We start from the raw sequence: 26,994 nt of genomic DNA, 5'->3' as shown, positions 1-26,994 counted from the left end.
AGTGACTACATATAGAGGGAGGCAACGGCATCACAGCACATTTTATAATAAATTTATTTTATTGCAAATATGTTTTTTTGTTTTTTTTTAAAAACTGTACTGATTATCAGCAAAACACTGAATATCGGTTTGATAATCCCTTAAATAAAGCTTCATATCGTGAAACTACTAATAAACTATTTATAGAGTCTTGCACCTTAAAATTTTTAGATATTGTATACTTAAAAACATTAGAAATACTATTTTGAGTAAAGAATAAAAGTCTCCCCACCTGTATTCAACAATTTTTTAAATTAAGAGAAAAAAATACTTTTCTGTCCCTCTCTACTGAGCTTTTTCCTCGCTGCACATTTTATCTAAAATTACTTGAAAATGTCTGTGTTCAGTGTAGCCTTCTCATGCCTCAATCACAAATGGGAATCTTATGTATTTTTAGCGTCTACTCCTCAGTCTCTGAGACAGTAAAATGTGGCAGTTTTATCGCCTGGCCTTACGCTGACTTTCTCCCATGAGCATTTCATTTAATTCCATGGTGCTGATGGAGACTCATGTGCAAAGGACAGAGATCAGTGTCTCCCTTCATACATCGTTTACCTGAAAGTAGGCACCGATTGATTGAAATGTGAATGTTGCATTATACTGTCACATTTCTTATGGTCTTTTGATGTAGAGCCAATCCTGCCACCAGCCTGATGTGCATTATCATACCCCTCAGAGGTTATGGTGCACACACAGCGCTTCTTGTCATTTTGAATGAAAATAACCAGAGGGGAGGGATGGCAAGGGAAACGAGGAAGGCAAAGGGCACCTATACATCTCACAGTTTCATTTCATGCCTTTAATGGATTTGCATACAGTTGAAGATTTTGGCTCACAGTTCCTATTCTGGGAGTACAACATGAAGATGATTAGTTGGGTTATGAGGTGCTTCTCAACTGGTTGTTTGGTGGAATAATGAGCAGCAGCCTGCACCTGGCAAATGATCATTTCTCTCACTTTTTTGATATTAGCACATTAACTCAAATGCTGCTTCACCTGGGAAAAAAAAGGGGAAAAAAAGATGAATGAGGTTCAGTTTCCAACAGAGCCATTATTGTTGTTTGCTCGGTCATTAGTCAGTTGTTACTGTTATAGAAGCTTTCATTAAATATATCTAGCTGTTTCTGAGATGATGTTCAGACAGACATCAGCCTTTTATTAAAAATAATAATAATAATAATTTATTTTAACAGGACCAGTCCACTGACATAGTTTGCGGGCAAAAAAAAATCTAATAATACAATGCAGGTTTGTCTAGCGAAAAAAAAAAAAGAATCTAGCTCAACTTTTGTTGGAACAGAGTACATTGTAATCCAGCGAAATTGGCCAGTGTTCGACAAAAGAACGACAGAGTGTGCTGTTAGTAGGCTACAATAAGTTTCATTTACCACAATGTTTCGATGTAACAGATTTTCCAGAAACATAGACAGTTGGAGCTATTGGTACTTTATGCAAATCTTTTGTGTGCTAATTAAATACAAGTGCAAATTCCTAAGAGATAACTTTCTAACCTGGATGCCACAATAACAGACAACATACCCACTGATAACTTTCCAGGGTATCAAAATACCTCCTCATACTGTGCAGGGTTTTAGTGTCTGATAGATCTTTAAATTCATAAATATGTTTCTCAGACTGGACTTCCTTAATCACCGTCTTATTAGTATATGAGGAGAAAAGTGTTGCAGCAGCAGGTCCCTGTCAACACTTGCATTTTTTTTAAACAACTGCAGTTTTTGGTCTAAACTCTCACCAATCTGTTGTTTGAAAAAGGCCCCAGTAAATGGGTGTAATACAGTCATGATTCTATCTTGCAGTGAATGAACTGAACTTTCGGTTTAAATAGCTGAGTCTCTAGTGAAATTTAACATGGAATAAAATTATCACATATTATTAGTAACCTCTTAACCTCTTTGACTCTCTTTAAGTAGCTCATTATGTCCTCCTTTCACTCTCATGAGTCTGTTTCCTTGCTTTCCTCTCATTAAGTCAGTATCCTGCTGAGAGCGGAGAGCTAACTTACCGTTCTTTTTAGTCTCTCATCTTTCTTTTTTCTTTCTCCTTACCTGCTCAGTGAAGACGATGATAGGCCTAGGTGGTAGTTCACTTGTTAGCCTGTCTCTTTATGCATCCTGTTATCTTCTCTCGTCTGTCTCTCTGCCTTTTCTTGCGTCTATTCTCAGGCAGTAGGAGTGCCACCCCTGCAGGCAGCAGGTGCTCTGGGGTCCTGATGATTGTCTGCTTCCAAATGGTAATTAGGACAGCCCTGCTGTGCCCTGGTCTTTTTGTGATCCAGGCCCAGCAAAGCAGAGCATAGCTCGTAGCAAATCAATTAGCACTGCCCACCTATCTGAGTGCAATTGCAGCTGTTGGCGTCATCTTTTTTATCATTATCACACACATCATTACCAACATTACTGCTGTTTTTCCTCCACTCCCTACCTAAGCCCCCTGCTGTTCGCACTCACCAAGTCTCAGAGAAGTAGTGTGCTTATTTAAAGTGATAACAGGGCGTGTGTGTGTGTGTGTGTGTGTGTGTGTGTGTGTGTGTGTGTGTGTGTGTGTGTGTGTGTGTGTGTGTGTGTGTGTGTGTGTGTGTGTGTGTGTGTGTGTGTGTGTGTGTGTGTGTGTGTGTGTGTGTGTGTGTGTGTGTGTGTGTGTGTGTGTGTGTGTGTGTGTGTGTGTGTGTGTGTGTGTGTGTGTGTGTGTGTGTGTGTGTGTGTGTGTAAATATGCTGGACCCTCCTCACACAGATAGTGATCCAGAGATTGTCCCACACTGTCTTTTCTATACAGATACTACACCTACAGAGGCAGACTGTGTTGATGCTGCTGTTGTTCCGAGTGTCAAACACTGCCTTTTGCCTCAGTCTATATGTGCATGCAACAAAAGATGTTTTGTACATGTGTAAGGCTATGGAGTAATGAGAGGCTGACCTGGTGACAATGCTCTACAAAATGGTGTGATTATGACATGGCCATGGTACCATAATGCAGGTCAGACAATGGCCTATTTAAAAAAACTCCCAAAAGACAGGACAGGCTGCTGCTACTCAGCCAGTCTGACCCTCTCTGTCTGTCCATGTGGTGGTTTTTTCCTCTCTTTACGCTTTTCCTCTTCTGTCGCTCTCATTCAAACTTTTTTCTTTTGGAATTGCTTCTGTATTTTATCTACACATTTTCCAAGAAACTACATCTCAGTTTTTCTCCTTCACTTTATTTTTGCTTGTGTTGATCTGTTATTTGCAAATCTTCTCTCTTTTTCTGTTAAATGGTTTGTATTGTAATGCTGTAAGACAGATTTCAGACAGATCTGTTTCATTAGGTGTGGCTTTTCGCTCCTTCTGTTTGTGTCTCTGTGTATCTGTTTGTGTATCTTCATGCCCTTGTCTTTGTCAGTAGTCTTTCTTAATATGTCTGGTTTTTCTGCCCTGCAACAGCCTGCAGTGAGCAGTGGGGCCAGCCATGGAATCACTAAGCTATTGGTTTAATGATGCCAGCTCCTACTTTACAGGGATTTACATGTCTGTGTCTCTAAACACCCTGTCCACACACACACATACGCTTGCATAAAAACATGTATTGGTATGATAGGACGGCTAGACACACACTCACTGTCCTTCTCAGTCAAAGATTGCATCTGTCATTTCAATTCTAAGATAGATAGCAGAGGTGAAACCTACCTGCAGACATAACGCATTTGGGCTCAGCGTGGTGAAGAATTAGCAGCAGAATCAGGCAGATGGAAAAGCTTACAAACATACACAGCCTCTCGCAGGCTCCCAGTAAGGTTTGTGTAAATGGCGAAACAAGTAAAATGGGACAGCATCATTGAGACTAATGATACAGCTCATGTCTGAGGCCTATGTTTTCCTGGGTGGAGAGAAGACATTAAATAGCAGCATGAGTGGTTGTGACTAAATGACAATGGAGGAGGTTGGAAAATAGCACAAGACTGCGGGAGAAGGAACAGAAAAGAGGAGGGGAGGGGAGGACAAGAAGGAGAAGGGGAAAAGGGAGAAAGAAAAGAAGAGGCAGTAATGGTTTTATGCCGTCAAACAAGCACTTGTCAGGTGCTTTCTGGCTTGCTAGAAGATACTTTCTGGGTGAAAACAAGTGCAAAAGAACAGAGTGGGGAGTGGAAGAGAAGGAGGAGGAGCCACCAAGATATTTAAATCCTGTCTGGGTTTCAAGTAGACCATGGACCTCTTAATCTCATCCACTTGACAAACATACACACAGGGCCAGGCAGACGTCTAGCTAGCCTATTTTCATGTGACCTGAATTCCCCAGTGTGGCATTTTTTTCCCTGCCAGACTAATCTCATTAAGCTGGGTGCAGAGCTGGAGAACAAACAGGCATCCCTCACTCCTACTCTGCCTTCCTCTCCTGCTTTTGTCTCCTCTTCATCGCGCTCGCTTTCTCCATCTACTCCCCCCTACTCTCATCTTCTATGCTCTCATTTTCATCGCCGTCTTCCTTTGCCTCTGCCTCCTCTTCCTCCCACTCACTTGTCTCCCGTATCTGTCCCTGCTTTCTGTTTAATTATGGCCTGCCACAGCAGAACAGAGAGGAGCAGGTCTAGCTAGGCAGCGGAGTTGAGCTCAGAGAGCCACCTCTGCTTCCAGACGCACCATCCATCCTCATAATAACTGCCTCTCCTGCCTCCACCTCGCCTCTTAACGTCTGCCTGTTAAAGCTCCACACACCTTCGTCTGCCAGCTTGTGGAAATCAATGTAATACATTATTGCATCTGTGTTGCAAGCCTAATTCATGGTCAGGGCACAACAGAATACGGTTATTTTCAATTATCCTAATCCCCTGAGCTGCTACTTTCAGGGGGTGATTGTGTGTGTTCATGTGAATGATTTATACAAAAAAAAAAAAAAAGAGCCACACAGCAAGCAAAGTTATTTATAAGATAAGGACTTGTTTCTGAAGCAGGGCACTGAGGATGGAATATAAAATGCTACCACATGCAGTTCTGTTACAGATGGTTAGCCCAGATTGGAGGTGGTATCTCAGCTTCCAATCAGCTTGCGGTTGCAGTCTCGCCGGGTTGCTGTTTTGAATGTGGTATTAAAAATTCTTTGTCAAAACAGGTCGTCATCAGAACAATGATGTTTGTCGTGAAAATGAATATTTAAGCGCAATTCTGGTCATGGAGAGAATAAGGACCTATATTCTATCTCATAAAAGAAACTGATTTAATGTTTATTTCAGTTTCAGTAGTTTAAAAAATGGGTTTTATAGTGCAGTGGAGACAATCTTTTTATCATAAAGCTTTACTAATTTATACACATTAAATATTAAAATGTCTTGCTCAGCACCTAATTCTAATGTATTTTACTGGAATTACAATACTTGAAGGGGCTGTGCTCGTTTTAAGCCTGAAATGTAGCAGGATGTAAACCCAGAGGAAGCTGCTGATGAGTACTAGGCTACTAGGCTGAGGCGGGGCTTCCTGTGAAGCAAAGATGGTGATTAAAATTTTCAGACCAACCGGCTGAACTGGTCAACTAAACATTTGGAGTTATGAAGTTATATATCATAGTCCTACCTTTTTTAAATTGTATGCTGCCATGATGTTCAAGTGTTAACTTGTTGGTTTTCAGTCAGTTTCAAACTGCATATTTGTGGAAACTGAAGAGTGGTGGTCTGTATGTAAAGTGAACCCAGACACTTGCATATCTGTCATATCTGCATTGAACTCTCACCGTTGAGTAGCCAGACAGTCGTTAAGTTGTGTTTTGTAGGGTCACAGCTTTTTTTAAAGAAGACATTTTGGCACGCCACATTAATGGAAAGCACAGGTGTGAATAATAAAAGGAATGATGGCTAAATTCAGTAAAACTGCTTCAGTTTCAGGGGTGTAATGTTGTCACACTATCAAAGCTTCCTATGCAGCAGAGCCGTTGTTACTGATATTACCCATGCATTTGTTGCTAAAGTCAAAGTGTCTACTGCGAAAACGGGGTTTGAACAGTATAGATCTGGCTTCATATTTACTCCCAGGCATGTACAATTATTCAGTGTGACTCCTGCTAATCATGCAGATCCGGGATCAGCACTGAAACCTGTCAGATAATCTTTGTGGTGTGTTACTGTTGTGGTCAGTCTACCGTTGGACTGATTTCATTATAAATCCATTGCATTAAGCTAAGCTGCTTTGAATGTTCTTGACTCCTGTGTTCTCTTAGTCTACATTTTGTTGTCTCAGCTTGTTCTTAGCCAGAAGCTCAGTCAGGCCTTTGGCTTCGTTCAGCCCAGCAAAGACTGTGTACTATTTATAGATTAAAACTAGTATAACATAGCCAGTGTTACACCTTAAGCTTTTAAGCAGTTAATGGTACACTTTTAAAAATAGTTTTGCATTAAATTTGACCAAATTGTAAGGAAGTTGTGATATTTCTTTTCAGTTTTGGCAAATTAAGCAAAAAAACCCCCCAAAAAAAACAGACCATTGTCCCTTTAGTCTATTTTGTTAGCAGTGCTTGGTTTTCATTGAGGTGAGGTGGAGTGATGTTATCTGTAATACCATCAGTGCTTAATAGATTTTGTTACACTTGAATTGTTTTTGCCAAGTTATTGCCGCCTGGTTTTTATCTCTTGAAAGGTTATTGCTTTTCCCACGGTCTCTGCTGTTTTCCCTGAGTGTGTGTCACTGTGGAACATGTCAGACGGGACGTTATCTCGTCATGGTGGCGTCTGTCTGTCTGTTTTGTAGACACATTGTTGTGAACACAGTGACCAAAGAACAATACATGATAGAATCTTCATTCTTTAAAACCAATGGTTCCTCTTTAAACCAGACAGCATGATTGAATGAACTACGTCACTGTATAGATTTCCATTAATGATAGTGATTTACTTAGAACCATTTAAACCTGCTGGTAGGTTAAATTTTTTAAGAGCTGCCACTGATCATTAACATATTCACTCTATTCATATGATGACTGAAGTTGAAACTAGTAACATTTTCATATCACTTTCAACACTGTACAAGTCTAAACTGCATGCAGTCACTTTACATGATAGACATTTAGAAGCAATGGTACTTCAACTTGTGTGAAGTGATTTGGAGAAGACTTTTTTTCCACATTTCCAGCAACAATAATTGTAGTAAAACATCACAGAAAGCATTTATTCAGAGTTGGTGTGCCAAACACACACACATAACACACCTCTGTCCTTCACTTTTCTCCACAATTTAAAATCTGTTAGGATACAAATTGAAATGTCCATTATAAGAAACTTTGCTACGATACAAACAGACTCTTAACAGCTTAAATTAATGACACTCACTAATAATGAGTCTAGTCCAGGTTTTTAGTTTTTTCCCCTTATAACATGAGCTGTAGTTTTTTGCAGTTGCTTGTATTTTATCAAATACCTGCAGCATCCGACAGCACCAGAGTCCGTGTATGTGTTTCCAAAGCAAGAGAGCTGCATGCATTTGCACATGAGGAACAACATAACCGCTAACTTCATTAAATACTTATAATTATAAATCATCCCATCAAGATAATCAGCCCAGGTCAGGATCAGTCCAGGCCAGGATAAGCCCAGGTCAGGATCCCACAGCAAGTCACACTGTGTACTTTCCTTCACATCAGACAGGTGAACTGTCACACATAGAACTGCAGTTTAGTTTGTCACTTCAAGCTGTTTTCATGTTATTTTTTTTTAAATACCTGCTGCATGAAACAGCAGCATGGATCCATAAGAGCATCTCCAAAGCAAGAAAGTTATGCACATGAATGTACAAAACAACAGCAGTAACTAAATTAACTAGGATATTAGTCATTTGGGCAATATGATAAGCTGCTATTAGTTAACATTTAGTCCTTTCTTTGTTATTACATTATACATAACTTGGTGTCTTGTCTGTTTTCTGATAGATGACTAATTTTGTGAGCGTACTGTGTCTTCCTGTCTCTGTATAGGGGAATGAAGTTTTGAGAAACATTAACATAAAAGTGACCTCCGTCTGAATGAGAGAACGCCGTCACTTTAATAGATAAACGAAGCAAGTAATGTTTTCATGTTTGAGGGGACTTTATTTTCATTAATCTAATTCCTTTGTGGAGCATCATTCTACTGTGTTGGCGTTCTTTCTCTGTTCGGCTCCGTTAAGGTCGAAGTGTTGAGCTCAGTGTATTTATCTTCAGGTCTATGCGGATTTAGTCCCTTTCGGTTATTGAAATTTAATTTATTAACATCAAGGTCGAGCACATTTTCCTCAGTAAGGTCCATAAAGAGAAAAGGCTGAGAGCCTCAAAATGCAGGAGAAACAGGCTCAGGAACAGTTTCTATCCATGGTCCATCAGACTCCTGAACTCCAAACACCTGTCTACCTGAATGCACAATGTCACTTTTCGCTGCTTTCGTGCAATTTCCTTTATGTGCAATTTCCTGACATATTTATTCTATTTACTGGTTCTTATTCCATTTCATTTACCTCCCACATTGTATATATCTGGCCTCCATTGCAGTTGTTGTCATTTTTAATATTTTTTGTTATATGGGTACATTTGATTTTGTTATTTAATGTTGATATTTTATTTCTTATTGCTTGTGTCATGCACCGTCCAGCGGGAGTTATTTATGTTTTTGTCATGCCATGTATGATGACAATAAAACCATTCTATTCTATTCTGCTCTAAAGACCTGAGTGTGAGTGTGGTCACACAGAAGACCTTTTTCAGTGCTGAAATGTGCAGACTTGTTTTCTTTCTGGGAGAATCTTCCGTCTCAAGTGCTGAATTAAAAGCCGAATTATTGAATCGAGTGAAAATATGTTACCCCTCTAAAACCTAGCACATGCATTAAGAGTGGCTAAATATTTATATTGACACCACACACATAAATACATAAATTCCAATTATTTTCTGTTTTTTGTTTCCTCTGAGCCTTAACGGTATAACTTCCTTCTAATTGAGAGCTCGAAGAGAAGATTGACAACACTGTCATGTCTGTGTGGTAAATATGAAGCTACAGCCTGCCTCTGCTTAGGTTTGCTTTGCTTAAATATTAGAAAGAGGAAGAAATGCTTAGCTGAACTGTGGCCAAAGACAAGAAAAAAAACGATCCACCTGCACCTCTAAAGGTCACAGATTAACGTGTTTTGTATCTATTATTTGATCTGTACAAGCAAATCTCTACTGTACAGGGGATTGTGTGTTGGCTTGTTTCTTACCAAGACTATTCAAACTGCAGGAAATCATTATGCTTGGCTGAGACATAGTCTGGCACATATCCTCTTGTCAAACAACAAATTGTGGGTAGTATATTTGTACGTGTTCCACTGGTCTTTTTTACAGATTAAACAAATGACATATATCATGTTAAACAGTAAACTTTGGATGTGCCAGTAGGTGGATTTTCTTACTGCTGGAAAGAGCCTTTCGAGCTGTTTTCCTCCATTTTCAGTCTCCGTGCTACGTTAAGCAAAGCAGCTGCTGGATGTAGCCTCATGTTTACCTTAGAGATATCAGATGTATATCAACCTTTCCATTTATTTCTTCACCCAAGAGCAACTGTGCGTGTTTCCTGGAACGTCAAACCATTATCTGAACCTGCCTTTGAGATTTCTGTTCTCGTAGCTGCAACACAGACCTGCATACAAGTTTATGTCTCTTATAGCTTTGTGAGGCGATCATTCTCTGCTTGATATTCTTATTCACTGGCTTTTCTGCTTTGTATTTTGATATGTGGCGAGCCTACTTTGTTTGAATAACTTTGCAAATAACTCATCATGTCCGCCACTCAACCCCCTGCATCTTTTTATCTTTCCCGCACCCCTCTCTTCCTACAGCGTCACCTGTCACTAGTGACAGTTGTCCTTGCCCCAAGAGGAAACATACTGTGACATGACCTGATCTGTGGCTTACAAGATCACCTCTGTTCCTAGCTAAGACCTTGGCTTGCATTCCTCCTCCTTTCCTTTCATCCTTTTCTCTCTCCCTCAGTCTTCCCTCCGTTTCCCCCCCTGCTGATCCTTCTATCAGAAGCAATCATTTAAAAACACCATAATAAGTGAAACCAGTGTAGTGGGAAACCAATTAACCTTTGCATCCTCCCTCTCCCCCAGGCCCAGGATCTGAATGTTATCGAGGAGGTGATACGCATGATGCTGGAAATCATCAACTCCTGCCTGTGCAACTCTCTACACCACAACCCCAACCTGGTTTACGCGCTGCTCTACAAGCGAGAGCTCTTTGAGCAGTTCAGGACGCACCCATCCTTCCAGGACATCATGCAGAACCTCGACACGGTCAGTCTGCTGTTTCCCCACGATAGTCATAGAAAATATCAGAGTTGAATTAAGTTTGAACCTCGGCACACTTCAGATCATGTTGGCGGATTTGTGGTAATTATTACACAGATCAAGGCGACACAGATTTTCCCTCAATGCCCTATGTGTCTGCCGGGAAAGGTTCAAAAACCTGGAGCATATGCGAACTGCATCGTTAACGTAGTGTGCAGTTGGACTGTATGGCATGCTGGGCCCTGTGAACGTAAGTAATATCGATGAATTAATCAGTCCCCTTGTGTCAAGAGGCTGTAACTCAAATATTCATTGAGAGTTTGTGGTGTATAGGGGAGGAAGGGACAGAGAAGGCTGTCATTCATCGCTGTATTAGTGATGTAGAGGAGGAAAGGAAGCTTTGGTGTGTGTGTGTGTGTGTGTGTGTGTGTGTGAGGGATGGGGGTTGCTGCATACATTGCCTTGGGCTTTGCTGTTATCCATAAGTATGAGGGAGGCATGCTAGCTAGAATCCCTCGGTTAAGTCAGTCCCTAAGGCTATTCTCCGAAGCCTTCCCTGCGCTTGCAAATCCGTGTGTGTGAGCATGAGATTCAGGATGAGAGGCTGCTTTTTTGCTCTTCTAAATTAACCCCATATGGGAGGCCTTCAGAGTTAATGAAGAGATTAGTATTAGATAGATGTAGATGCGCGCACACACACACACACACACACACACACACACACACACACACACACACACACACACACACACACACACACACACACACACACACACACACACACACACACACACACACACACACGCTCATGTGCGCTTTGGTGTGTTTGAAATCTCTAAAGCAACCACAGAGCATGAGCAGAGAAAACATTGCCTGTAGATGCATTTTTCACTGTTGGTTTGACAAAAAAAGGGAGCATTAAAAAGAATCAGTAAAACCTAGAGTTTTTTAATTATCAAACATCAAACTTTTCTCCAGGGAAGAACCTAGCACAAGCAGTGCAAACACAAAATACTCTTTCCTTGATTTCATGTTTGAGCTTAAACCCAGAAGGCATCAGATAATTTGAGCTCCAGTGAAGTGCTCATTTTAAGTGGGATAAAACACGCTCATGCCCTATGTTGAATTTGTAATCCGTTTCCACTGACTAAAAGCAGAATTCATGCAGTTTTGCATTTTTCCCACTTATTTGCACCCATCCTCAATCAGTTATTGTTGCAATGCTTTGATCAGCATATAAGAATACTATACTATATGCAGCTTTGTATCCCTGCGTAGTGTTCAAAGCAACTTACTGTTGCTAGGAAACATGGCAACCTATACATGCATTTAATTGGCTGTTGATAAAGGCAGCAATATGTTGTCTTAAACCAAACACATCCAAACAAGCTAGCCGTATGGATTTCACAGTGATTTCTCTGACATGTAAAGTTCTTACCAGCTTGGAACATACAATATGTTTACAGAGTTAAGGTCCCCGAGGTCTTGGCATGTAGCATGATGCTGTTTTGTTCTTAGATCTCCATATTGCACCCAGTGTCATCATATAGGGTGTGGCTGCTGAAATATTCATGAGACAGCTCCAAACAGTGGGATTAGAAGACTTGGAGAGCTTCGTGATGGAACTGGGAGTTGATATTAATCCTCAGTGACATCAAGGTCTTGTGTATGTGTTTAGAAAGAGGAACAGTGAAGACTAGATTTAAAAAGCTAATACTAACTTTACTGATGGATGCTTAAAAGTAGAGTAAAATAAAAAAACAATAACAAAATATTAGCCATAATTGCTTGAAATCAAAAGCCAAGCGTGGCCTAGTATTTTGTGATAAAGATGCAGTTGAGTAACAGTATTATTAGGGATGTCCTAATGACACTTTTTCCGTCTGATCCTGGTCCAAGTCAGTTAATTTTGAGTACGGACAGAGTCTGGTTTGCATCTTCCTGTTTCCAGTTTTCATGCTAAGCTAACCTAATCATTGCTGGCTGTAGCTATGTACTTAACAGACTGATTTAAATTTTGAATTTGAATTGATGGAACTGAACTTTCGGCATAAAAAACAAACATAGCTCTCAAAATGTCTGTTTGACGGCCTCAAAATAGTAACAAAATTCCTGTCACAGCTGTCCATTTTTACTTTATCCAGCACAAACACGGTATGTACTTAGTAACACAATCAGGTTTACAAGTCATCGACTGTATCTTCGGCAAATTTGTGATTGGCCGTTTCCTCCTGTGTGACCTTTAGGTGATTGGCTTCTTCAGTCAGCGTCTGGAGCAGGCTGGAAGCGACCTGTCAGTTGAGAGGGTTCAGGAGGTCATCATGAAAGGAGCCCAGGCACTGCCCAAAAACAGACTGAAGGTAATTCTCACACACACAGACACCCAGCGGGACGACAGATGGAAAGGGAGAGCGTGGAGACGAAGAGCCGTGAAACATGAGGCTGTCTGAAGTAAAAAAGAAGTGGTACATCAAGATGCATGTGGAGAGGGCACAATATGTTGTCAAAGACCGCAAGGTATTGGGGATTGGCGCTGGGAAAGTGGAGGAAAGAAAATTAGTTTGTCTGGACAGGTGAAAGAATGGAGAGGTATGGGATGGGGATATGGACTGGGGCAAAGGAAAGATGGAAAGAGCCATTGGGACATGAGACAAAAGGCCAAAGCCCAGTTCTCATTAGCATTATTGCCCATCTTCATTCCTTCTGCGCTGCCCTGCTACATGCGAACATGTAATGACATTTCAAGGAGATGGGATGGTTGGGAGGGGGGTTAGGGGGCACTTTGTCATGGGCACATAAGATGGGGTGGAGGGGGCGAGGGTGGTGGGGGACATAAATCTGCCACCGCACCTCGTTACCCAACACTCCTGGCGAGTTCACTAACCCCTCCCCTCCCAATGCTCCTCCATTAATCAGCGAGGAAATATGTAACCGGCGGTCTCCACACTCCACTCTGCTCCTCACCAGCACAGAAGCTCCTAATTGCATGTTTCATCATGTGTTTCATGTTCTATACTTGGCGGCTGGCTGCAAGGCATTTGTCTCGCTACCCGATGTGGAAGAGGGATGGTGCGTGGCCGTGAGTCCATGTGCTTGCTCTCAGTCAGCGCCTCGGAGCGCTAATGTAGCGATCGACCATAGAGCAGTAGAATTACACATGGAGCCGTGTGGATAACCCTGCCGTGCCCTTCAGCGTATGCGCTGTACCTGTAGCACACATTCATGCAGTCAGCTGGAATGTACATGTGTGTGGGTTTAGCAGATGACCCTTTGGATTTGTGTGTCTTCATCGGCAAGTTTGGACGTGTGTGTGTGTGTGTCCATGAGTGTGCAGCCAGCCTTTGTTTCTGTGCAGAAAGTGTTGTCGAGCCTCACGTTGACTCTCCAGCGTCTGAGTGCTTTCCAGTTCCACAGGGTGACGTGAAGCGAAAAGAAAACCCAGGCAATGCCTCCCGCGGGAGAAGTTCCCGCCGTTTGATGGTGCCATCGCTCAAACAAACAGCTGTCTCTCCACCTCTCGCTTCCCTTCATCTTATGAGCTCATTCGGCTATTCAGCCCTCAATGTGAAAATCCATAGGTTAGATTAATGTTGTGTGGAATCATCGATAAGTTGGTAATTACTCAGAAAAAGGAGTATTGGTGTCTCAATCAGTTGTGCGTGCACAAAGAAGGACTGACAAGAAAGAGATGTACGGGTGTTTGTTTCTTTCAACAACAAAGCAGAGCCTGGGCCTGCTATTCAGCTCGGTTTGTGAGTTGTCAGTGAAGTTATTCAATCCTCTTGTGTGTATTTGCACATTAATTGTACATGTAAATGAAAGTGAACAATTAATTTTTACTTAAACCAGAACCTTATCCAGGTTAGGGAAGTCTGGATACACCACTGTTCGTGTGTGGACAGTGACATTTATTGGCTAAAATAAATAAATATAATCAAATAAACACTTTGTGTCCAAACAATATTATATAGGCAATACAGTTCTGTCAGCATATTGTAAGAATTACTCAACATTGTTGTCACCATGCAATGATGTCACCTCTTCTTTTCCTTGTGATTATTTATTTTCAACATCAGTGTTGCTAATTGCACAATACAGTCGTGGTCACTGACCTGTACTTATGTTGCTGCGGACAATTTAACAAGCTTACAATAGGGAATTGACAATATCATTGCAGTAATGCAGAATTTACTGTTGTTAACAGATTGTCATATCTTGTCAAAAACACAACTGCATGCTAAAGTTTTCGCATTTTAGTTCCAAGAGGTTTAGATTAAATTAAATGTTTTGTAAAGAAGGGAAAACTACTCCTGTAGCAACTGTAAAAAAATATTTTTTTTCATATATTAATACACACCTTCGTTTTGAATTGCTTATATTTTTTCATATACAAATTACAAGGTAAGGAATAAATCATTCTGCTATTTTCCTATTATGTTTGTGTTCACGTGCGGACCCAAGACACCAGCTATTCTCACATTTAATCAGCATTTTTGTATTCATCAGCCTTGGCGTAGACAAGCTTGCACTTGATCCCTTTAATTCTGTTTGTTGGGAGGAACTGGCAGTTACATTCAAGTCAAGTAACCCATTTTGTTTAGGCTTTACAGACAAACCAGATCTGTGTTGTTTTAGATGACAAGAACATTGCAGACACAAGACTACTAGAATCCTGTTTGTCTAAAGGACTTAAAAAGCATTTACACAAAGACTTAGACATGCAAATTAGGTCCCAACTGAAAGAAAGGGTTAAAAGAAGGTGGTAAATACCCCTGGGACGACCCTCACCACCTCGTCACTCAACTGTCTCCCGCTCATTCTTTGTGTATGTGTGTGTTGTTTCAGGGTGTGTGAGGTTGAGTGGCGCTCATGGGCAGCGCCTGTGGAATGTGTTGTTTAGCCTGTCTAGCTGAAATCTGCCTTATTGAGCAGCGATAGCCTACAGACTCTCTGGCTCCTCAGGAAGGGACGGAGGGGGTTGGGGGGATTAACAGCTGTTACTCAGTACCTGGACCTTTGTGGGCCTGTTGGCTGGTCACTACTACTTTCCCACACTCTGACCACACACTATATTTACATTAGTAACTGTAACTGTGCTTAAATGCTGCCAGTTGGTCTATAATACAAGTTTATAGCACCATGTAGCTCTCTTAACTCTACATTTAGCTTCTTAGAGAAAATAATCCCATCAATATAGACAGTACAGCTGTGTTTATTACTAAGTAATTTCTTGATTATTCTAGCAGTTGATTTTATTCTGTAAAATGTTTGAAAATAGAGCCATATAATAAGACTCAACAGAGTCATGCCAGCAGCGAACTGAGGCTCTAGTTAGACACAAAATGCTAACTTTGTCAAATTTAAGAGTTAAAATGTTTGGGATATTCATTTTCTTAGTTTTGCATATTAATATGCTAGTATTTGCTAAACACAACTTAACACAAAGTACCTTCAGACTAACGATATGTCACTGCTTTTGCAGGCATTTGTCACAAACCAAAATACTGGATAAAATGTTCAGGCATCTCCAAAGTTATTACAGCATATGTGCCAAATATTCCAACAATCCATCCAAGACATTTCTCTCAAAATCATTATCATCAACCTCATATTAGCATTAAAGAAGAAGTCAGGGGATCCCCAATGTAATTAGGATTCATTATCTGGGTGCCTTGAATATGTATACTGGCTTCAAACCAAAAGATCCTCAAGTTACATTCACCGGGAGCAGAGAAAAACAACACGTCCTTGCGTTCGAGAAGCTAGAACCTGCTCATGTTTGACATTTTTGCTTTGTATGAAACGGATCATTTAAATTGTTAACCATTACATTTGTGTTGTTTCAACACAAACAAAGACAAAACACTTTATCCACACTGTTGAATTGACAGTGTAAATATTGCAGTGACCACTTCAGTTGAACTTCAAGTGTGGGGAGGAAATTAGGACAGGGAACATAAACAAAACCTTCTGAAAATATTTGTGTGGATTTTCTCCATCATCGCTGTGTGAAACATGGGCTCAAATCACTAGCGACTGCTGTTTACGATGATGGAGTATTTTAAAACGACGGACTTTAGACCAAATCAAAGATTAGTATGTTGATGGTAGTATTTGAAATGTAACATTTAAATGCTTGTGTGTCTACATGCTTGCGAGTGTGTTTGCGTGTATCAAGTTCATATTTGCTCCCTCGCCGCATTCTTCTCTGTCTGGCTGAGCGCTGACACTACAGCAACGTGCAGTGGAGGAAAGGGAACACAGAGTCCTGAGTGAAGATATGAGGCCAGCCAGTCAGTCTGTGTTCAGGGGCGAGGGCCTGACCTGCCAGGACCCATAACTAACTGATATGAGCCCGGGCCAAGTGGACCCAGACAGCAGCCAGACTGAGAACAAAACAGAGGAGGGGAGGGAGAAGGAACAGAGAGCCAGCGGAGATATGTACAGAGAGGAAATCACAGTATAGACAGAATAAGGGACGAATGGAATATTAGAGATGGGATGTGGCAGTCTTTTATTTTTTCCCCATAAAGCACTGAAGCCTGAAGGGGACATTCTTGCTCTGAGGCATATCCGAGACTTACTATAGCACCAAATTCCCTTGTGGCTCTGCACAATACAGATATAAGAGGAAAAACGGTGGTCATTGTGATTCAAGGATAATTTTTCTGCTTTCTGATTTTGTGCTCGGTGTTTAGTGAAAGTGGTTGGAAGCACACGAGGGACTTTGTGTCCTTGCTATGTGGGTTCATCATTTTTTTTCTCCAGTAGACACTTGTCTTGAGAAACACTCATTTGGATAAATGATGTTTGTTTTAGCAGCATCGACTGCATCTTTATCTACTTTTCAGTCCCTTGACAGCTTATGAGATTATGTACTGCCTGCCTGCTTGACTGAAACTCCACAGTAACCGCTTCATTAAAGATGCAATTCAACATTTTGTGAAATATGGCGTTTCACTCGCTAAGAGTTAGATGAAAATACTGAGACATAATGTGAAGATGGATTCAGGAGACAGCTGGCATAATGGCAAATCTTGTTTCTATCGCTAACTTTGTGCTGGGTTGTTTCTTGACTGGAAGCAGCGAATTCCGAGACTCTTGACGCCAATGTGTGAGGCAACAGCTAGGGAGAGTTAAGAAAGTCGATGCTTCCAGCTAAGAAAAAGTCTGGCACAAAAGAAACCCCACAACTTGCCATTTCTAAGTATTAAACAAACAAGTATTTACTGGTGACGTGCCAGCAGGATGATTTTTTTCATCTTTGAACACCATGCGATGTGTTTCCACGTCTTTCCAGCTTCATACCATAGCTATCTATCATATCACCAGATCTTTTCAATATCTTATTTTAGAACAAAGCCTCATTTTTATCCACTCCAAAGTTATTGCATCACAATTTTAACACTCTAAACCGTCAAACCTTTGGTGAGTTTGAAAGTCATGTTCTCTTTTGTATAAAAACACGAAGAATCGCCACGTTTTCAGCTTTCCGGCAGTTCTAGAATGGATCGTGTGTAATGGTTCAGCTGAGAAAATTGCCATTTTTATCACTCGTCGCAAGCTTGTAATCGTGATCACATCAATTTATTATGCATATCTCGTTCACAAATCCAACAAAAATGAAACAGAGCGCCAAATGTTGTGCTCCTTAGCGCAGCTGAGAAGCTGTGAGCAACAATCATGGGACTTTTTGACTGAACTGCAGGCCGTGTTTTCACAAAACAGATCAAGGACAAGTATGAAAAAAAGTTGGAGGGATAAAAATAACGTGAATAATAAAATAAATGCAACATGGCAAGCAACCAATATATACAGAGGTGAGCAAATTGTTTGAAGATACAGCATGGTGAAACATCTTTCTATAGTTGATGTGCAGAGTAGTGTAATAAAGGCCTTTTGTTATAGAGATCGACATAAATGGTCATATGAACTTTATATTGACATGAAAAACGAGCCCACAGTGAATAACAACAGAGCAGATCAAGTGCTGAAAGTAGCATATTTATATTTTTCGATGTATTAAATCCATGCGGTACAAATGCTCTCATTATGCTTAAGTGGCATTTCCATTACATGACATCCACCAGGAGTTCACCCACCTTTGTCTTCTGTCCGTTCTGTGTTCGAGGGGCTGGCCTTTATCGGGTTGTGCCGACATGCCCCCGGCCATTATCGCGGACCCGCCTTTTAATTGACTACCGGTTTTTATTCAAGGAAATATTGTGTTTACTGTACAGACATGAGAGTGGTATCGACGTTCTCATCTAACTCTCAGAAAGAAAGTCAATAAGCATATTTCGCAAAATGCCAACCTATTCCTGTAATTACAGAAAGTTTCTTTGCATCAGTGGGCTAATTTTAGGAGCATATTCTTCTTCTGTTGGCAGCTTTGTTAAGCTTTAAAGCAGTTTTTATACCATAATTGTGTAAAACATTGTGTCAGTAATGGGAATGAGACCAGCACCTTGTGAAAGTTTAATCAGTTTGGTTATTTTATATGCCAGTGTTGAAATTAATCATCCTTCATGTTTTTGTATTGATACCTGTGAGAAATGACCTTTTTACAGAGAAAATTATATCATATTTTTCTATTATATATTTCAGAGCTTAATAGTGATGTTGGGCAAATTATATGTGTGTCTACAAAGATGAAAAACACTCAAATATATGTAGTTTTGGCTGAGAAAATGTTTGCGTGCACAAATTGTGTTCACCTTTTCCTGTAAACTACATTTAGATTAAGTTGGTTTGAAAAAGCTTCTAACCTGAAATATTGTTTTAAGTTCCTGCCACTATGGAAACCTGCTCTGTTCAACTTCGTGCTGCCTCATTATTCTATTGTCTATATCTGTCCATAGATGTGTTTCTATAGTAATAGCTTAAAGCAGTACATGACAGCCACTGCTTACACCGCATGTTCCTCATATACTTGATGATGATTAGTTTTTGGAGCGCTGCTAACAAATACTTGCACATTAATGAGGGGAAATTTATCAGTGCTTTAAGATAGAAAGATGTTAACACCACACGTGCTGTTTGGACGCATGTTGACATAGCAGTATTTACTGATTAATGCTTTAATTATCTTAATGACTGAATTAGCATAACTGATTATGTTTCATATATCACTATGATCTTAGCAGGACATTAATCTGCTCAGCTGCCTTCTGTTTTTGGTTTGTGAGTCAACAATTCTGCTAAATATACACTATTTTCTATTAAAAATACAAACTATGCTATATTTCAGGCAAGCAGAAGCGAGCCGGAGTCGAGTCTCTGTCACCACCAGTGTCATATGAACATTTGGTGAGTTAGTAGGCAATGAGACAGTCACCTACACACAAATACCAGTCAGATAATACAGGTCCTGCTTTGTGTCTAGCCATCACAATGGCAGTGGTGTGTGTGGTCTAGCCTCAGTAGCCTGGCATATGGCCTGTGACCCCGTAGCCCTTCTGTCCGTGTCATTATGATACCGATAGTGTGGCTGTGAATAGAGCCAGTCAGGACTCAATAGACCGGACTGGGACCGTCACATAAAGGCCCGTAGCGTCTGTCTTTCACCGCAGCCTGATTACTGGCTGCGTGTGTGCACATACATGCATGTGCAGACAGGAGGATATAATGAGGTAGCGTTGTATTATTGATGCTCTTCTTCTGCTACCTACCTGCTGTTAGGTGGGCTGGCAGGCGCTCGGTTTGGTCTGTAAGGTGGGCTTGTGTTTGGACGGAGACCATCCAGTATTTCTTATTAGAGGAGCTCAGTATCTTGTAAAACAGATGATTTAGAGCTACAACAATTTTTCAATCAATTCATTAGTTAATCACCAGAAAATGAATCAAATATCTTTCTGCTCTTCATTCACTGTGAAGTGCAATTGTTTGGTTTTGGACTATTGGTAAAAACAAAACAAGAAGTAGTAACTTTTGGCTGCCTTTCTGCCATTTTGACTGACCCCTCCCATCGATTATCCCCCCAACATGGACTTTAATCACACCCCGCTGACACTACACGCTGCATTGACATAAAGAGTCTCCACATTTGTCTCAATATGTTACATTTACACACATTTTTCTGCATTGTTGTCCTTGAACACTGCACATATTCTTATGCTTTAAACTGTGAACATTTGCACTTTTCATGGTTTATATTGTGCATGTTTCAGCACAAACTGTACATGTCCTTCACTTTAAAAAACTGCCATATTTTATATATTCTTCACATAATGTACATATTGAATTTTCTCCTGTAAATATGCACCTCAACTAGCTATAGTTGCTTTTGCTTTCTTGTCCTCTTCACAGTATTATAGTCATTGTTATACACCAAAATGCTAGGACAAATTCCATGTATGTGTAAAGTTACTCCGTAATAAAGACGATTCTAAAAATTATAGAGCTGATTGAAGAGAGTTAGTTTTAAACCCTGAAACTAATACATTGAATTACTTGTATTTTGCATTTTTCTCAAATCCATCTTTATTTCACTTGTATTTGTTAATATCAGATAGAAAACCCTCAGTGCTTAACATCTGTTGTCCAAGATGTTAGAAAAGGCATCCTACAAATTGAATAAACAGCATGTGTTATGAAACTAGTTGGAGCCGCAAAAAACGCGGCTTTGACAATTTACTTTTACAATTTTCTCACAATTTTAATCTTTTGTGCCAATGACTCAAGAGTATTTCATCTCAATCCTGGCTGTAGAGGTGTTCCAGATGTGAGTCACGTACCACATTCTATGGGAAAAATGAACAGGAATTTTCCTTCTGGAACAAGAAGCGCTCGAAATAGCTTGTCTTCCCACTTCACAACTCTATTGTTTTACAAACTGCTGTGAAGTGTTTAGTCATCTGATAAGCTGTCAAACTCATACATGTTTCAAACTGGCCTTCCTCCCATTTCATCACCGTACCTTATGTCACGTAGGCATTTCTGGCTAACCACAAGTAAAAGCGCTACGTTGATAGAACTGTAAGTTAAATTTCCAAAACAACATCCCAGTGTATTTCATGGTGGCTGTGCACATTGCTGGAACACAAGATAAAACTCCCTATATAGGTTGGCTATGCAGCTCAGGTGTAAACAATACAGTTAATAGTGGCTGATTCCATTTAGCAGCTTCAGTTTCAGGGTTCTGGTGTTGTGCATGTCAACATGCTGTCACTCACATGAATAAAACAGAGCCATTGTTGATGTTTAGTAACAGCTGATGTGACAAGTTGAAGTATCTGCTTTGACAGATATCAACATACTGGATAGCATTAGCATTAACCAGTTTTCCACTGCAGGAACTTGTGATTGTGCCAAGAAGGAGTCTTCTACTCTACAACATTGCCATCAACTAGGGATCGACCAATGTGGATTTTTTAGGGCCAGTGCCAATTATTGGTAATGAAGAAAGGCTGATAACCAATATTTGGAGCAGTTAGTTTGAACACAAGACACTTGAGCTCCAAACAAAACGGATGCACACTCAATGAAGGACCTAGGATCTCTGACCCATCACTATACACACCAGTGAGCAGTGATTTGTAACACATCTCTGGGGGTCATCAGGTGGAAACCTCCCTTCAACAGTGTTTCACCTATTTAGTCCCGCAACACCTCCAGGAGGCTAGGAGGTGAACTCCCAGATTCACCCTTCTAGTGCCAGTTCACACTGCTCCTACACAATCCAAACAGCACTGCCATGTTCAACTGACCCAGGCCCGTTTAGGAGATGCTCCAGGTAGTGGGCAGTGCTGATGCTACCAGTTAGCTAGTGCAAGATGCTGAACACCTAGTGCCAACTGCTAAAAAATGACAAAGAAACTATACTTATAAACTCCCCAAACCCCTCTAAATGCTAATGCTAGCTGCAAGACTACTACCATGTCCAAAGCAAACCTACCACTGACCAAGAAACTATACAAGCCAGCTCACCAAACTTGCTAGTGCTACAATATTTACATTAAATTTCATGTTTTACCAGCATGTGATAGCAGGAGCCTGTCATTTATAACTAAGCTTCACTAATAAGGATGACTGTAAGTGGTGTTTCCTCACTTTATGTGGGATCAACTGAGATTGATCAGTTTGTATCCTGCCGTAACATCTGCCATTTTCTCTATTTTCTTAATCTTTCACTGTTCTATCACTGTGGTTGCCATCTAAGCTTTATTAACTATTGTTTTTCAGGCTCTGTTTCAGATTAATCTGTGACTGCCTTCGATTTAGCTGCTGGCCGCTTGCTGTTAGCGTAGCCTTAGCCGCTGTGAGAGTAGCTAATTTCCTGGTTTGTGGGAACGGCTTGTCTCTGCTTGAGAGACATTTCTGAGATCACAGAGTGACTATAAACAAATAGAGGAGGCTGCATCAGACCTAAAGTAGCATATTTAATTTATTTAAGCCACAATAATCAGTCGAGCTCTACCGTCAACCATATAAAGTTTGCCATATTGGTGAACGCAACAAACGTCCTTTTGTCCTTTTCCCTACGTGCTCATAGAACTGGAGTTATATCCAATAACTGCTATTTTTCTTAGTGTCTTACATTATGTTGTTTTAAACCCAAATCTGTCATCATTTTTAATTTTTTTACCCTTCATACATGGTAGCGATTTTCTCTCTTTCTTGTGTTTTTGTGTTAATAGACATTTCCGGAGCTCAAGTTTAAGTACGTGGAGGAGGACCAGCCGGAGGACTTCTTCATCCCCTACGTCTGGTCCCTGGTCTTCAACTCTGGAGTCGGCCTCCACTGGAGCCCTCACGGCATCGAGCTGTTCAGCATGGATTCTGGCTGAACTTAACTTGTCGCTGCAGATTTTTGTGTCTCCATCTCCGTTCAGTAAAGAAAAAAAAAAAACGAGAAAAAGGACAGGTGTTTTGGGTGAGTGTGTGTGTGTGCATTACCCTTTATAGTATGTGCACGCTGCTTTGAAAGTGCCTCGACCTTGTACAGGATGGTGTTTCTTTTTATGCAGCACAACCTCTTTTCCCCCCCCATATCATAATAATTCCTCTGCTTCGACACTATGAAGCTTCATCTGGACTGTAGCTCCCACTCATGTACAGTCAGTCCTCCAGCGAATACTTGTTTAACATTTGAGCAGCTTCACCTGGTTCCACAGCACATGCCGACTGCTGTTGTTGTGAGGAGCTCAGGACACTGGCGATGGATAATCCTGCATTTTTTCCTCGCTTGCTTACAAAGGAAAGGTCAGTTAAAACATATGCACTCAAGTGTTACACTGCTCTGGTGAACATTCACTGCACTGAATGCGTAACAATAGCTCCAGCTTGATATTCAAGACAAGCCACTTGCCTTGAGAAACACACATTTAATTAAAAATCCTTCATTATACTGAGTTTTAAGGGCAATTATCTCATAAATTAGGTTTTTATTTTGACCACACATTGTTCTCTAAATATGACAGGTTTGTTTAAACGCTTTGTGAAATTAAAAAAGCCGGAGAAAGGGAATTTATCACCAACAGAAAGTCCTCTGTTTTGTTGTGATATGCAGGAGTTACAGACAGTTTTGCTGGTTGTTTAATGTGCAAGATTCCAGTATGGTTTAATTAAAGCTTAATTTCAGTCCCTAGATAATATTAGCCGCCTGCATCACTCTGATTCGCGCGATTTCATTGTTGCTTCCAGCTCATTTATTTGACTTTACCCTGTCTTTGTCATGAGCATTTCTTTCCTCATGATAACCCACGGCAAATACGTAAACTAGGACAGTCATTAAACCTCCTGTCCTATTGTGCATAATTACAGTTGTCTCTTTAATTTGTTACTTTATTTGCATGTTTCACTAGAGACTTAAGTTATTTATTTTCATGTATATTGTTTTTTTATATATATATTCAGCTCCCCAAAATGTAAACGGCAGTAGCACTGAAATGACTACTGCTAGTGAAAGAAAAGGAAAAAAAAAAACAAAAAAACAACGGTACTATTCTTTGATTTTTCCCAGGTGGGAAACTGGCTTTATATTATGACATATAATATGACAACAGCTATCATTTTGTGGCAAAGATTACTTTGGAAATAGGAGTTTAAATAAAAATCTGAAATCAAAGCAGCCGCAGTGTCGCATGTTTATTAAGCAAAGACTTGAAATAGACATTTTTTTCTTAATGTCCTATTATCTTTGTAAGATTATATAACTTACTGCAATAAAACACTTGTTTAGAACCATGTCAGGCAGCCAGAAGCTCAGTTGCCATTCTTTATTTTTTAAAGTATGTTTTGTATTGTTTCTTGGAGGTTTTCTGCTGTTACAAAACTGCCTTCTCTCCTGCACTGTCCAGCAGTAGGAGGCTCTATGTAGGTAGCACACGATCGTAACAAAAGAATAGTTAGACGATGGCTTTGATTGTCTTGGTGAGTGTTAGATGGAAAGATCAATACTATTTTTGTATCTTGTGTCCTAAATATGAAGCTTTAGCCAGGAGACAGGTAGCCTGGCAAAGTTCACTAGCAACACTAAAAGTCAAATTTGCATACAGATGAGTGACAGATTAAAGGAAAAACTAACATAGCGTGTCTTAGTAAGGTATTGGGCCTACAGAACAGCTTCAGTGTGCCTCGACTTTGCTTAGATTTGTATGTGGAACTGTACTGGAGGAATGAACACCATATTTCCAAAAGATATTCATTCACATTTGGTGTTTTGATGATGATGGTGCAGAGCAATGTCGACACGTCCGTCCAAAATCTCCAGTAGTTGTTCATTCAGGTTGAGATGGCAAAGGCCATAGCTTCATAATTCACATCGTTTTCATACTTATCAAACCATTCAGTGCCCTGTGAATAGACAAACTGTCACCCGTTCATAGTTAGTCTCATCAACATAGAAGTGCTTCATTATAAGATAAAAAATAGTCACGCTCAATGACTTTGTATTGATAATGCAAGCAAAATGCCGCACACCGTGTAACAATTCCACCAGATCCCCTCACTATAGGGGGCCAAGAGGTTCAGGTTTCTCCTTTAATTCATCACCTGTCTGTATCCTATTTGTTTGTATCCAACACTTAATTGTAAAAAACACTTTTTGTGGTTTTACAGGAGTTTGTATGTTGGACTATGAACAGTGAAGACTCCAAGAGGTAACTATGCCTGGCCAAGAATCAGTCCGAGACATAACTAAATGTTAAACTACACAGTGGTTTTTACACTCTAACTACAGTTTAAACAAATACAAAAATTGAATGATTGAGCTTTAAGGGTGCTTCTTCATGCAATGCTAAGTAGCTGCTGGTTGTAGCCTCATATTTCCTGGACAGATGTGAATGTGGTAGATCATCTTATCTGTCGCCACATAGATATATTTATTTACAACTACTCTGTTAATGTGATGCAATCTGTTCTTGGTACAAGCGACAGACATTCTGAGAATTTTAATCAGATCGATGCTTCCATAACAGATTATTTGATTTGAATGGGTTTTAGAATATTCTAAAACTGAAGACAGGAGGATTAGAAATAAAGTCATCACCTCAAGACCTCTCAGATTTATCCTGGTATGTAGCACTCGGTTTCTCTTTGTTCATTTTATTTATTTAGAGTTGACATCTAAAGGCCAAGACGACAGCTCTGATTTTTTTAATTGATTTTTTTTCCTTTTGGACTTCATCTCTGCTTTCTTGGCTCATTCCAACCACACTACCACACTGCTGTCTTGCGAAACACAAATGAAAAAGCAGCATAAAAAGCCAGCTGTCACAGGCTGTTTATACATCACGGAGTGCTAATACATTTTAGCGCCGAATCCGTCTCCCATGTCTTATTGTCGCCTGCTTTTGTCATAACTGCAGAGACAGCAGAAACAGAGGCAGAAAACCACTTTGGGGGGGAAAAGTTTACGGCACAATGGCACCCACTGTGTTGCTGGAGCTCCCACTTCCCGAGAGAATTTCATGCCTTTCGTCTCTATTGTATTAATTTTCATGCCTGAAATTCTCTTTTTCTCAAGGACACTATAATGGATGCAATTGGATGTAAAGAATGGCTCATTTTCAGCGTGGGGTCGTTGGTAGGTTACAGTCGGATTGCACGCTCGAGGAGACTGAAGCGCCGACTCTCACCTGCTTCCAGCTCTATTATCGTGGTGCCAGATGGTTGAGCGGAGGTTTTCACAAAGTGACATGGCTCTCCTTGTTCCTTTATGGTGCCGGGGTCACCTTACCATCGGCTCTCATTTCAGGTGACAGCAAGAAGATGGATGGAGCAGGGGATTCTGGGATGGGTAGTTTTTTTGTTTTTCCTGGATGTCGGTACGTTTTCCTCAAGGTCTTGGTGAGATTGCGTTGACTACCATTGCAGTGTGACTCCAGAGGCAGAGGTCACACCCAAATCAGTGTCTACTGAGTGATGCAGAAAGTAGGACACTGGAGAGCAGTTTGCTGAAGTGCTGGTTTGCCCCTCGTGACGCTGAACTCATTAATATGACAGATTACCACGGTAACTTCAGGAGGTCGTTAGGCTCGGCGGTTTTAGGATGAGGTCACAGCGAGAGACGATCTCGCTCGCAGTACGAGAACGACACTGAGTGTTGAATATAAAAATAAAAATAAACAGACACCAAACCACCTACTGCGCTTCAGTCCTACATATCTCAGCTGGAATGAAAACAGAGTTTCAGTGGGCTGGACCGTCAGTGGAAGAAGAAACTTCACAAAGAGAACGAGACA

The 26,994-nt window shown here is 40.5% G+C and overlaps 1 protein-coding gene across 2 annotated transcripts in view; it reads left to right on the top strand.

Moving 5' to 3' along the window:
• The window catches only part of dym (dymeclin), a 60,197-nt gene extending 35,820 nt beyond the window's left edge, over window positions 1-24,377 (top strand). For both annotated transcript variants that reach the window (XM_035955222.2, XM_023285585.3), the window contains exons 15-17: window positions 10,133-10,315; window positions 12,556-12,669; window positions 22,948-24,377. In XM_035955222.2, the coding sequence (XP_035811115.1) occupies window positions 10,133-10,315; window positions 12,556-12,669; window positions 22,948-23,097 (447 nt within the window). In that variant the 3' untranslated portion in view covers window positions 23,098-24,377. The remainder of the gene's footprint in view (window positions 1-10,132; window positions 10,316-12,555; window positions 12,670-22,947) is intronic.
• Window positions 24,378-26,994: the final 2,617 nt, after the last annotated feature.

The sequence above is a fragment of the Amphiprion ocellaris genome, chromosome 17 (assembly GCF_022539595.1).
Source record: "Amphiprion ocellaris isolate individual 3 ecotype Okinawa chromosome 17, ASM2253959v1, whole genome shotgun sequence".
Lineage (NCBI taxonomy): Eukaryota > Metazoa > Chordata > Actinopteri > Pomacentridae > Amphiprion > Amphiprion ocellaris.
Note: the sequence above shows the minus strand (reverse complement) of the source record. Positions and strands in the feature narration are given on the sequence as shown.